Raw genomic sequence first — 14,523 nt, forward strand, 5'->3', positions numbered from 1 at the left:
CTCAGCAGGTGTGGCTCACGGGCTCTAGAGCGCAGGCTCAGTAGTTGTGGAGCACGGGGTTAGTTGCTCCACGACATGTGGGATCTTCCCGGACCAGGGATCAAACCCATGTCCCCTACATTGGCAGGTGGATTCTTAACCACTACACCACCAGGGAAGTCCTGCTTCTTAAAAGTGCTTTCTTAAAAGGAAAAAACAATCCGTATTCCTTACCATACCTACCCTTAAATCCATCTCTCTCTCCTCATCTTACACCTTTTTCTCACTCATTCACTGCTCTCCAGAAATTCTGGTTCTCTTCCTATTCTTCTAAATTCCACTGTTCCCATCTCAGTGCCTTTGTTGTTTCCTCTGCCTGGAACGTTCTTCACCTTGATGTTTGCACACGTTTCCTTCTCATCACTCAGGTTCCTGCACAACTGTCACTTCCTCAAGAAGCCTCCGGGATGTCCCTGGTGGTCCAGTGGTTAAGACTCCGTGCTCCCGATGCAGGGGGCACGGGTTTGATCCCTGGTAGGGGAATTAAGATCCCTCATGCCGCATGGCAAAAAAATAAAATAAATAAATAAAACTGAATCAAAAACAGCAGAAAAAGAAGCCTCCTATGACTCCTTCCAGCAACCCTATCCCATTAACCAGTTTTTTTAAAATAACAGTTACCACTATCTTTTTATTTTTTTAATTCTAGGTCTCTTTCCACTACAATGTTAGCTCCATGAGATATTATATCCTACTGCCTAGAATAGTAAGTACTGGGCACATAGGAGGTACTTAATAAATACTGAAAGCTAGATGAATTAAGAGTAAATTTATGTAAGTCAATGTCTTCATGGACTACCAAGAAGCAGGGGCTGCATTCCTACTTTAACATTCATGGTTGCGTTCTTGTAATTTGTTGCCCTTTTCTCAAAACTCTTGATTTCTTTTTTAGGATCTACATGGTTCTAGGCAAGCAGACTCCAACTTTAAGTCTCCAAAGATAGGATAAGGGTCTAAGCTAGTCCAATCAGCTAATGGAACCACCTGAGCTTAAAGCTAAAGAAGATACACAGAAGACAGACTGAGAGAAACACAGAGAAACAAAACCAAGGCTTGATAACATCATCAACCTCTCTATCAAGCACCTAAAGGCTGACCTACCTATGGATATTTTTCAGTTATATGAACTAATAAACTCCCTTAATTGTTTAAAACACTCTGTGTTTCCCATTATTGGGAATTAAATGCACTCTAAGTGATACAATATTCCATACAGTATATGAGAGAGATTCTGAGCCTTCGAGTGTCTGTGGATACTGCATATCTTCTTTCTCCATTGAACAGTAACTTCTCTATTGTCACAAACTTGCTCCTTGCTACACTCCTCCATTGCTGCTTTTAATCCTCACTACTGTCTCATCTTAATCTTGATGTGCTTTCTCCCCCATCTTCATTTTGCCTTTCTTCTTCCTTATTTCTTCTCTCTTGATGATTTTCTTTCTTAAAAAAATTTTTAATAAAAAATGGTCATGGTCTTTGGACATGGTCTTTCTCTCCCCAACAACTATTCTATACCTCCCCCATAGGAATACAGCTATGCAAAACTGAGTCCACCTTCCGGCTTCAGGTGTTAGTCCTGTGTATCCCACACAGTATACTCCCAACCTCCTCGCTACAGGATTAGTTCAAAAGTGAGAAGAAAATCCAGACCCAAAGCAAGCAGTGCACAGCATTGTCCTGACCACGGTAACCTAAATCAGCCCAGTGGATTAAAACCAAGGACTCTGATGATTGAAGAAAAAAAAATCTTGTTCTAGGAAGTAGAGTATACAAATGTGGAAGACCTAAAACTGTTATATATAGCCATTTTGCTATAATTACGTTGGGTACTTTGAAGGTGAAGCCAACAAAGAGGAGGTAGAAGTGAATTAAAACAGAGAAACTAAGCAAGAAAACCATGACCACGTCATAACTGAAGCCTATCCTCGTTTTGGACTATTTTAAGTTCCCCAAGCCAATACATTTCTTTTATTGTTTAAATTAGTTTCATTTGAATACTCTGTCCCTTTTAACTGACAACATCTTAGCTAATACAATAAACTTTCCATATACAGTGTAGCAGGTGTTCTCTTAAGGGTTCTTCTTCACTGTTTTCACCATACCTACAGTTTTAAAGGTTTGCTGATTATTTTTTTCCAAGACCAGAGCCATTCTTGCTTAAGGATGCCAGAAGATTTTACAATATATAGTAGATTCAACAGTAGGTACGTGATTTATTCTCTGAACTTTCATATTGCAGCAGTTTGCAGTCAAGTTCATGTTCAAAGACCAGAACCGCTAAAATAAATTTTTCCAGTCTTGAGAATAATGAATGAAATAATCTGGTAACCATATTGATAAATCTTTAAAATGATAGTCCAGAATTATTTGTCCACATAACAAATTGAAAACTTAAGAGTTAAAAATTTCTTTAAAAAGAATGTAAGCTTGCATTTAAGGATTATTTTCTTTTTTAGCTATACAAATCATCTTAAACCATGGGATATAAACAATAAACAAGAATTCTAATAAAAACACAAAATACAATTAATGCCCAGAGATAAACCCATGCACTCATGGTCAATTAATCTACAACAAAGGGCAAAATACAGCAAGAATATACAATGGAGTAAAGACAGTCTCTTCAACAAGTGGTGCTGGGAAAACTGGATAGCTACATGTAAAAGAATGAAACGAGAACACTCTCTGACACCACATTAAAAAAAAACCCTCAAAATGGATTAAAGAACTAAATGTAGGACCAGATACTGTAAAACTCCTAGAAGAAAACATAGGCAGAACAGTCTTTGACATGTTGTAAATCACAGCAATATTTTTGGGGACCTGTCTCCTAGAGTAATGGAAATAAAAACAAAAATAAACAAATGGGACCTAATTAAACTTAAAAGTTTTTGCACAGTAAAGGAAACCATAAACAAAATGAAATGACAACCTATGGACTGGGAGAAAACATTTGCAAATGATGCAACTGACAAGGGATTAATTTCCATAATATACAAACAGCTCACACAGGTCAATATCCAAAAAAGCCCCAGACAACCCAATTAAAAAATGGGCAGAAGATCTAAATAGACATTTCTCCAAAGAAGACATACAGATGGCCAACAGGCACCAGAAAAGATGCTCAATATCGCTAATTAGAGAAATACAAACCAAAACCACAATGAGGTATCACTTTACACCAGTCAGGATGGCCATCATCAAAAAGTCTACAAATAGTAAATGCTGGAGAGAGTGTGGAGAAAAAGGTACCCTCCTACACTGTTGGTGGGAATGTAAATTGGTGCAGCCACTATGGAGAACAGTATGGAAGTTCCTTAAAAAACTAAAGATAAAGTTACCATATAATCCAGCAGTCTGACTCCTGGGCATATATACAGAGAAAACTCTAATTCGAAGAGATACATGCAACCCAATGTTCATAGCAGTACTATTTACAATAGCCAAGACATGGAAGCAACCTAAATGTCCATTGACAGATGAATGGATAAAGAAGATGTGGTACATATATACAATGGAATATTACTCAGCCGTAAGAAAGAATGAAATAATGTCATTTGCAGCAACATGGATGGGCCTAGAGATTATCATACTAAGTGAAGTAAGCCAGAAAGAGAAAGACAAATACCACATACCACATGATATCACTTATATGTAGAATCTAAAAAAACTGATACAAATGAACTTATTTACAAAACAGAAATAGACTTACAGACATAGAAAACAAACTTATGGTTACCAAAGGGGAAAGAGCTGAGGGGGTGGTGGTGGTGTGGCCGGTGGCAGGGAGGATAAATTAGGATTTTGGGGTTAGCAAATACAAACTACTATATATAAAACAGATAAACAGTGGTCCTACTGTATAGTATAGGGAACTATATTCAATATCCTGTAATAAACTATAATGGAAAAGAATATGAAAAAGAATGTATATATGCATAACTGAATCACTTTGCTGTATACCAGAAACTAACACAACATTGTAAATCAACTATAGTTCAATTAAAAAAAAGTAATACCTCTTTTTGTAGAAAACTTAGGAAAAACAGAAAAGAATGAATCACTAATTTAAATTATACATAATCCTACCACCTGAAGATAACCACTAAAAAGACAAGCTGTCTCTTTGTCTATGGAGATGAAGAGGTAAAAAAATCTTTCTAACACAGCTAAGAGCAGACTATATATTTAAGTAGGTCTCTGTCTTGCTTTTTAACTTAATGTTATAATGTATGTATGCATTTTCTTCAATCATTAAAAATCCTTGCCTGCATGATATTCCATGATAGTGAATATACCAGGCATAACTTATTTTACCATTCCTCTATTGTTAGACATCACGGTTCTTTCCAATTTGTAGTTATTTAAAAATTCTTCATTAGGGCTTCCCTGGTCGCGCAGTGGTTGAGAGTCCGCCTGCTGATGCAGGGGACGCGGGTTCGTGCCCTGGTCTGGGAGGATCCCGCATGCTGCGGAGCGGCTGGGCCTGAGAGCCGTGGCCGCTGGGCCTGCGGGTCCGGGGACTGTGCTCTGCGGCGGGAGGGGCCACAACAGTGAGAGGCCCGCATACCGCAAAAAAAAAAAAAAAAAAAAAAAAAAAAAATCTCCATTAAAAATGAACAGCTGTAATTAACATTATTTTTCAGCAAAATCATGCCCTCAAGGAACCACAAACTTTTTCAAAGAAAAAAGTACTATATTTAAAGATTAAACATCATCTTCAAAGATGTTTTACAACAGTATTAGTTTAAGTGGCCTAAATGTGAAAATAAGAAGCTACAATTAGGACAAATCACTGTTCCCATATTGTACATACATCAAATAATAATGTGGCTTAGTTTAACTGATATAGAACCTAAAAGTAAGATAGCTACTTAAAAATAACTGGCAAAAAGTTGGCCAGTTCTAACTATGCAATGTAGGAGTTCTATACATCCAGACATGTGTGTGATAAGGTCATGGTAGGAATATAAGAAAAAGTGAAAACAAGGCCTCGTTACTGTGCAATCCACAGATAAAGGTTTGCTATCTATCACTATCAATGGATAGGATCAACATTTTGGTAGGAGTCTGAATTAAGTATAGTGAATCACATTTTATAAAACTTTTCCCACTCTGACTAGAAAGCTTATGTATGTAACTTAGAGCATGTCAATGTCAATAAGGAAGTCATATCATAGATAAGTACAAAAGTCCCCCAGATCATTTTTAACATGAAACTCAGGAGATGCCAGGGATGTTAACTAGGACATAAATACAATATTGACACCTGATAATTCAAAGAATATCACATTTCACAAACAACCTCTTATACTCAGTAATTCCTAATAACTGTCTTATTAAAACACAGTTATGACATGTTGGTAATACCAACCAACATGTATTAGAGTCTGTGACATTTTTTCTTCTGAAAAATGCTGTGTGGCATGTGTTCTTTTCCTTATAACGACTAGATTAAAATTAAGTTGTTTGACCAAAGGGACAAAGTAATTAAATCCATTCATGATACATGAATGGATTCCAGATTGAAAAATGAAAAAAAACCCTGCAATAAAGAACATTAGTAGAGCAATTTAAATATGAACCATATGTTAAAAAATACCATTAATCAACATTAAATTCCTAGAAAAATTAAGTGGTTTGGGATAGATTTTTGAGTGTTTCACAATATTGTAATTCTAGATAATCTACACAGATTCAAGCATCACAAAAGGAAATATTACTGTATAATATTTAATGCCAAGTAAGCATCATATTTCTTTTAAAATAAAAGATATCATCCAAAATTATAAAAAGGTACCAAAATACTCTGAAGCACTTCAAATCTAATTTAAAACCCTTTAGAAAAATTATAGAAACAAAGAAATTTTGTTTTATTCTAATTTTCATATCTAGAAAGATGACTTAACTTTAGGGATATTCTGGACAAACTGATAAACACATAAGCTTACCTTAACTCTCTGTAGGAAAATTGTAAACTTAGAGAAGATATCCTTTAGCAGATCAAACCACTGAAGAAAATTCAACATTCTCATCTGATCTGCAAGCCTAGAAAAAAAAATTCAAACAAAAATAATGACTGTCTTCAGGCCAACATGGTATTATCTACAAATTGGAGGAAACTACACTAAATACTAGCAACAAAAGAATAATAAAATGCAATTTCATCTAGATACCTAGCTAAAATTGTAAAATTGAGATGAAGATGTCAATTACTAAGCAACTTCTCCTTGTTTAAACATCTCTAAGACTAGTCAAGTACACTGACTTATGAATCTTATCATGTAGTAATTCCATGTGAACATGCTTCATGACCATTCGCTGAAAAAGCATAGAGAAATAAACTAATTTTGGTTAAATATGGAAAAGATATATTCTGGAATAAAAATAGAAACATAACATCTCCCTTAATAAACAAGCCTCTTCAATAAGTGGTGCTGGGAAAACTGGACAGCTACATGTAAAAGAATGAAATTAGAACACTCTGTAACATCATACACAAAAATAAACTCAAAATGGATTAAAGACCTAAATGTAAGGCCAGACACTATCAAACTCTTAGAGGAAAACTTAGGAAGAACACTCTATGACATAAATCACATCAAGATCCTTTATGACCCACCTCCTAGAGAAACGGAAATAAAAACAAAAATAAACAAATGGGACCTAATGAAACTTAAAAGCTTTTGCACAGCAAAGGAAACCATAAACAAGACCAAAAGACAGCCCTCAGAATGGGAGAAAATATTTGCAAATGAAACAACTGACAAAGGATTAATCTCCAAAATTTACAAGCAGCTCATGCAGCTCAATATCAAAAAAACAAACAACCCAATCCAAAAATGGGCAGAAGACCTAAATAGACATTTCTCCAAAGAAGATATACAGATTGCCAACAAACACATGAAAGAATGCTCAACATCATTAATCATTAGAGAAATGCAAATCAAAACTACAATGCGATATCATCTCACACTGGTCAGAATGGCCATCATCAAAAATCTACAAACAATAAATGCTGGAGAGGGTGTGGAGAAAAGGGAACCCTCATACACTGTTGGTGGGAATATAAATTGATACAGCCACTAGGGAGAACAGTATGGAGGTTCCTTAAAAAACTACAAATAGAACTACCATATGACCCAGCAATCCCACTACTGGGCATATACCCTGAGAAAATCATAATTCAAAAAGAGTCATGCACCACAATGTTCATTGCAGCTCTATTTACAACAGCCAGGACATGGAAGCAACCTAAGTGTCCATCGACAGACGAATGGGTAAAGAAGATGTGGCACATATATACAATGGAATATTACTCAGCCATAAAAAGAAACGAAATTGAGTTATTTGTATTGAGGTGGATGGACCTAGAGTCTGTCATACAGAGTGAAGTAAGTCAGAAAGAGAAAAACAAATACCATATGCTAACACATATGTATGGAATCTAAAAAAAAAATGGTCATGAAGAACTGAGGGGCAAGACGGGAATAAAGACGCAGGCCTACTAGAGAATGGACTTGAGGACATGGGGAGGGGGAAGGGTAAGCTGGGACAAGGTGAGAGAGTGGTAGTGTATATATGGACATATATACACTACCAAATGTAAAATAGATAGCTAGTGGGAAGCAGTCGCATAGCACAGGGAGATCAGCTGGGTGCTTTGTGACCAGCTAGAAAGGTCGGAGAGGGAGGGTGGGAGGGAGGGAGATGCAAGAGGGAAGAGATATGGGGATATATGTATATGTATAACTGATTTACTTTGTGATAAAGCAGAAACTAACACACCATGATAAGGCAATTATACTCCAATAAAAATGTTAAACAAAATAAAAATAGAAACATAACATCTCCCTTAATAAACTTAATAACCTACTTTTCTAACTACAAACTAAAAAGTACTCTTCCATATATGAAGGATCATGTGGCATGGTGGCTAAGAGCATGGGCTCTTAAGCCACAGTGCCTTGGTTCAAGTTCCAGCCCTGACACTTACTAGTTGTGTGACTCTGGACAAATGACTTAACTCCTCCATGATCTAATTTTCTCATTTTAAATGGGTAGAACCTACCTTATATGGTAGCTGTGAATATAAACTGAGTTAATACGAAGTACTCAGAACAATGCACAGTGCTATTTAAGTATTAGCCAATATTATATTAGCTACATATATAATATATACTAAATATTATAATACATAATAGTACAGCCAATATTTTTATAACTGACATCAACTTTAAGATTAAAAATTAATAAAAAATAGAATTCCATAAAGATATTTTAGAGTACTACAATGACTTATTACTCCATATTTTTAATTAACGGTGCTACACCTAGGACTTTATTCTCAAAAGATACTCCTATACACTTGAGATATAGGATGTTCTCTAAGCTGAGAAAATTCCTTAGGGAAGAAAAATATTAAAAATAACTGACTCTGCATGTATATAGGGCTTTCAGCAAAGGTCCAGTAACTTAATTTTTCCAACTACTAGAGATCCCTGCATTATTGGCATTGCTTCAACTAATTCTGAAACAGCTTTCACTAGGTAATAGTGTGGAAATTAAAACTCCACAATCCTCATTCTATGAGTTTGGCCCAGAGAAGTTTTACAGTTGTCCATATTACTATTCATATCTTAGACCAGTTAATAAAGTTTAGATACCTACATGAACAAGAAATTCATAGTCATAAAATATTTATCACGATTCTCCTTAAAATAAGAATAGTTATTTCAAGGGGAAAACAAAAAATTACAGACATGAACAATTCAAAATCATGTACTCAAACTTTTCAAAGCTAACTGGGTTTTAATTATATAGCTAAATAATTTAAATTTAACACTGCTATTCTTCTTCAATTTCCACCCTCCATATAGCGTTGTATCCTCTCCACCCACTCTCTGCCCTGGGAGGCTGACCTGCTGGGCTTGGCCAGTGAGGAGCCCTTACAAAAGACTGAAAGGAGGAAAGGTGCTAATAGTCCGTCTCCATCTCTGAGGGGTTACCTCAGGATGACCGCATCCCTCCACTGAAGATCACTTCAACTACTAAAAGACTTTTTTTTTCAGCTACTTACACCTTCTTCTCCTTCTGAATTCCATTAACTGCTCTCTTTCTTTGTCCCTTAAAGGTACTGCACTATCACTTGTGATTTTCCCACACTCTGCCCACACCTTAGCAAATAATTCCTGAACTAAATCCTCCTTAGATTATTCTAATGCGTTATCTTTTCCCTGACTGGTAACCCCAACTTAATATTTATACTTACTTCAAAACAACATCTGTGTCTATGTCTTCTATTTGTGAAACTTTATTAATCACACACTGCAAAATGTAAGAAAAAAATTTGATTAACGTCTTTACAACTGTTAAGTACTACATGTTCATTTGTATATTAAAAGGGCCTCAATGACTATAATTACTTGACCAAACTTCTCCTGTCTCTTATACCTCAAGGTGTTTAAAAAACTGCAGCATTACCTTTACCCTATTAAATAATTATTCCAGGGTATGCTTGAACTGTATTAATCACAATTTCCTACTATTTAAAACTGTTCACACACAAATACACACACAACAAACACCCACGCACACACACAAAACCCCCATAGAACTATAATACTTAGGACATGGTATAGCCCCATACTAAAATTCCAAAAGAAATTCATTTTGGAGGTCACACTTCCTTGCAACACGTGCAACAGTTTAAGGTTTTAAAAAATAAATGCTCAGACTTTAGAAGTCTAGGAATTAAAACACAGCAGTTTTTAAAAACTGCTTAAAAGTATAATATACATACAGAAAACTGTACAAATTATGTTTATAGCTCAATAATTTTTTTACAAATGGAGTGCACCTATTTAACCAGAACTCAGATTATGAAATTGAATATTACCAGTAAGCCCCTCCTGCTCCCCTCCTGGTCACTACTTCCTCCCAAAAGACATTACTATCCTGATTTCTAACACCACAGATTAATTTTGCCCGTGTTTGAATTTTACGTAAGTGGAATCATACAATGTGTACTCTTCCGTGTCTGGCTTCTTTGGCTCCACCTTATGTATGTGAATATCCATGTTATTCCATGTAGTTTATTCATTCTCATTGCTGTATAGTATTCAATGATGTAAATATGCTACAATTCTATTTATCTTTTTTACTGATGATAAAATTTGAGTTTTTCTGGTTTTTTATTACAAATATGCTGCCATGGAATGCTTGTGCTGTCTTTGGTGAGCCTAGGTATGAATTTCTGTTGGGTAAATTACCGAGAAGTAGAATTGCTAAGCTATAATATACATGTATATTTAGTGCTAGTTATCAACAATTTTTGGAAATGGTAGTGATAATTTTAAAATACGGTGTTTTAGTCAATGTTTGAAAGGTAAAAGATGGGGCGATTGTAACCTTTTTCTTGCTTGTTTTATTTGAACATTAAAAACTAAGAAATGTACATTCAACCTAATGATGATGATCAATTAAGCCTAAGAAATTCATTCAAAATTGTTCTTTTTCATATACAGAAAAACTAAAGTTCAGAGAATGAGATTTATCTGAATAGAAAAAGTCAAAACAAAAATCAGGGAAGTGGGGCCTCCCTGGTGGCGCAAGTGGTTGGGAGTCCGCCTGCCGATGCAGGGGATACGGGTTCGTGCCCCGGTCTGGGGGGATCCCATATGCCGCGGGGCGGCTGGGTCCGTGAGCCATGGCCGCTGAGCCTGCGCGTCCGGAGCCTGCGCGTCCGGAGCCTGTGCTCCGCGACGGGGGAGGCCACAGCGGTGAGAGGCCCGCATACCGCAAAAAAAAAAAAAAATCAGGGAAGTGTATACATATAGCTGATTCACTTTGTTGTACAGCGGAAACTAACACAACATTGTAAAGCAATTGTACTCCAATAAAGATGTAAAAAAAAACCTGCTTATGGAAAAAAATTGTATCTCATGAAATATAGCAGCAACTTGAATTTCACGTCTTTAAAGCTGAAATAACCTTAAAATGTATATCTACTTTCTAATGAGTAGATGACAAATACTGAAACTTTGATAGCATTGTAGGTGGTAAGCTTTTTCTTTTAATTTCTAAAAGTAATGCAGATGTAAAATGACAATTCCACTTTATCACTTTATGCCAATTGTGTTGTAATAAATACCAATTAGCTTGGGAAAAAAATCAGGGAAGACTAAAAAAAAACAAATAGATTTTAGTTTACAATTATAATTTCTTAGAGATCAGAGTAAGAAGAAATGCTGGTGAAAGTATATACTATTGGTAAAATCTTTTTAGAAAAAAAGCAATTCAGCTCTATGTATCAAACAATTTAAAAATACTTTTCACTCTCTGACCAATAGTTCCACTTCAGGAATCAGTTACAAGAAACCAAACAAACAAGACTTTATACCAAAGCATACCAAAGATGTTTGTCACAGTGTTCTTTATAGTACCGAAATGAAAATGACCTAAATATTTAACACAGAGGAAAGCTTAAACAGGTTTAACTAACATAATGTTGATGGAATTTTATACAACCATTAAAAGTGATATATCTGAAGGCTTATGAGCAAATGCTTATGTTATGATTCAAACGGAAATATATATACAATTCAAAATTATATATACAGTATGACAGCACCAATGAAAAATTCCATTGAGAGTCCGCCTGCCGATGCAGGAGACGGGTTCATGCCCCAGTCCGGGAAGATCCCACATGCCGCGGAGCAGCTGGGCCTGTGAGCCATGGCTGCTGAGCCTGCGCATCCAGAGCCTGTGCTCCGCAACAGGAGAGGCCCACATACCGCAAAAAAAAAAAAAAAAAAAAAAAAAGATTCTAGACCAAAATATACCAAATAAAAAAGTATAATTACCTGTTTAATGATATTCTTTGCTGTAATAATCATTTCTTCACTATATATTTCTAAAAAATTAAGTTTTCTTTGTTTTAAAAGTCCAAATACAAGAGATACTAGTCTTTCCTGTTAAAATAAAAGAAGGGTATACAATGTCAAAATTCAAATACAAAATAATCTCACTTAGAGGCAGAAATAATCAACGTCAAGGGTTTTATTGTCTGACCCTCAAATCTCTATCCTCCTTTTGGTATTTTCTAAAAGCCTTAAAAACCCCTTTCCATAGCAATCTTGTCATCAGATTTTTGGAGTCGTTATTCTAAAACAGGTAAATCCTATCCTACTATACTGGATCAAATGAAGCTGGTTTGGGGACAAAACAATATGAGTATATTTTGGTCTAGTTTCAGTAAGTAGCTAGAAAGTATTCTTCTCAAACCCTGATGACCAATAAATACTCTATGAGCCCGGTGCTTTCTAATTAGTGGTCTAGAAGACTGGAATGATGACCTGGATTATTTGTGGAGCATTAACTGCTAACATTTACAAAAATCTCTTTAATTACTTAGGCTGCTATCAGGGTTTTTTGGATTCTTTACAAGTTCTTGGCAATAATCAGCATTGAGAAGTTATTAGATAAGTTACCAAATATGATATATTTGTATATGCATATGCATAAAACATGTTCATAATAGGTGCTCAGTGAATGTGAATGACTGATAAGTTACCATATAATAATGATCACTTTTTATAAAAGACACACTCCAATACATGCATATACATGGATATAAGTTAATTCATCCTATATTTGGAACTTGGGTAGTAAGCCATATAAAGACTTCATTTTAACTCCCATTTCTAATTAAGCTATAAAATTATTTATTCTCTAATTTCACAGGATAATAAACAATTATGTGCTTCCTAAAGTCACATAGTTAGTGAAAGATTTCATAGGTCTCACAGGCTTGATATTGAAGATAATTTTGCTCACTATAACCTGAGGAGAATGTGTTCTAAACTAAGGCTGTTAGGAAATAACACTAAACAATGACATCAATTTCATTCTATAGTTCAAAAGACATACCTCTTCTAAAATTTGACAGTCATCTTCCAATGGTCTATTTAAGTCACTGTGACAATAAGTAGAAAATTCTGCAATCATCATTTTATCTATCAGTTTTTCTAATTCACAAAGCTGTGATCCCAAATGCCTACAAAGGAAGAGGGAAATGTTACCTCATTTATTAAAAACCCAGATTTACTCCACGATCAAGGGAACCCATCAGCAAAACTTTTCTAGCTGACAGTACTTGTGCAACAAGGTGATGTTTTAGTAAAATAGAGTCTTTTAACTTAACAAAAATAACTGCGACAGTTTCACGTCATCTCCCAAATTCTATTTTTCTCTGTATATCTTTAACCTCCAAACAGTTAAATATACTATAGGAAACCTGGTTCTAGAAAACTTCATGACTGCTTTTTAGTCTGCTTTTCACAGACAAAATATCCAGATATTCTAAGTCCTTTCCTCATTAACCACTTACTGAATATAAATGTCAGTAGCTCCCCAGCCATTCATTTATGCAATAAATACAAGCGCTTACTATGCACCAGGCCCTGTTCTGGGTACCTATAAATATTTGAAGGACTATAGGAGAGACTGACTCAGCTCAACCTCTGTCAGGATCAGTTTGAGTTATTGTGCAATATCCCTCAGGCCATTAAAGTCATTAGAACACATGAGTGAAGATCTAAAGTCACTGAGCTATAATCTATCCATGGAACTTCTTCTCATGAAATATGATGTTCCTTTTTAGTCGACCTCTTCAGTACCTGCAGATCCTGGCTAGGGTTAAAGTGAGCAGGACTCTAACTTTGGTAGAGTTGTGGGGGTGGTGAGGGCAAGTATTACTGAAGAGATTTGGAATCTTTTCCCTAGAAAAAGCAAGTACTGTCCAAGTGACAAGAGTGGTCCCAGGTAGTTAATCCCTGCTCTGAAGGGCACTAAGGATGAATACCATCATATCCAAAGGGATTTTTGCCACATAATCTAATAGTTTCATACAAACAATGGGTTGAAGAAACCTAGGTAATCTAGTTGGTCCAAGGCATTTCAAAACTTAAGTGAAATTTATCTTAAATGTAAACACTTATAATTAATTATAAAAACATTTTAAAAGTTTATGTTACATTTACTTGAAAAACAAGCCCTTAATGTTAGCAACTGTCTTTGCTATGACCAGATATAGCACATTAAAAAAAATTAAAGCATGTGACCTTTTAGACAGATCCATTGTTCTTCTTTTATGAACGACAACAATATGGTAAGTAGTGCAGTGATACTTTTAGAAAAAATCTGATAAGTGAAATAACATAAATTTGCTTTTTGCAATATGAAAATTATATTTCTCACAGCTAATTAGAAGTCTAATAAGGTTCTCATAAATGGTGACAACATCTCACAATAAACTAATTTATAACATATCCACTCTTACAAACTAAAACACTGCCATAAAAGGAATTTGGCAGTGTCTTGCAAAATTACATAGGCAATTAGCCTTTGACCTAGGAATCTGACTTCTCAGAATCCATCTCAAAGATACACTGGTAAATGACAAAAGAACATACATTCATTGCA

General features: G+C 35.3%; 1 protein-coding gene across 4 annotated transcripts in view; it reads right to left on the minus strand.

Annotated features, from left to right (window-relative positions):
• VPS54 (VPS54 subunit of GARP complex) overlaps window positions 1-14,523 on the minus strand; it is a 104,348-nt gene that overhangs the window by 33,155 nt on the left and 56,670 nt on the right. For all 4 annotated transcript variants that reach the window (XM_060116704.1, XM_060116706.1, XM_060116703.1 and 1 more), the window contains exons 8-11: window positions 12,970-13,096; window positions 11,904-12,011; window positions 9,311-9,366; window positions 5,991-6,087 (exon numbers count right to left, since the gene is read on the minus strand). In XM_060116704.1, the coding sequence (XP_059972687.1) occupies window positions 5,991-6,087; window positions 9,311-9,366; window positions 11,904-12,011; window positions 12,970-13,096 (388 nt within the window). The remainder of the gene's footprint in view (window positions 1-5,990; window positions 6,088-9,310; window positions 9,367-11,903; window positions 12,012-12,969; window positions 13,097-14,523) is intronic.

The sequence above is a fragment of the Mesoplodon densirostris genome, chromosome 14 (genome assembly GCF_025265405.1).
Source record: "Mesoplodon densirostris isolate mMesDen1 chromosome 14, mMesDen1 primary haplotype, whole genome shotgun sequence".
NCBI classification, from domain to species: Eukaryota; Metazoa; Chordata; class Mammalia; order Artiodactyla; family Ziphiidae; genus Mesoplodon; species Mesoplodon densirostris.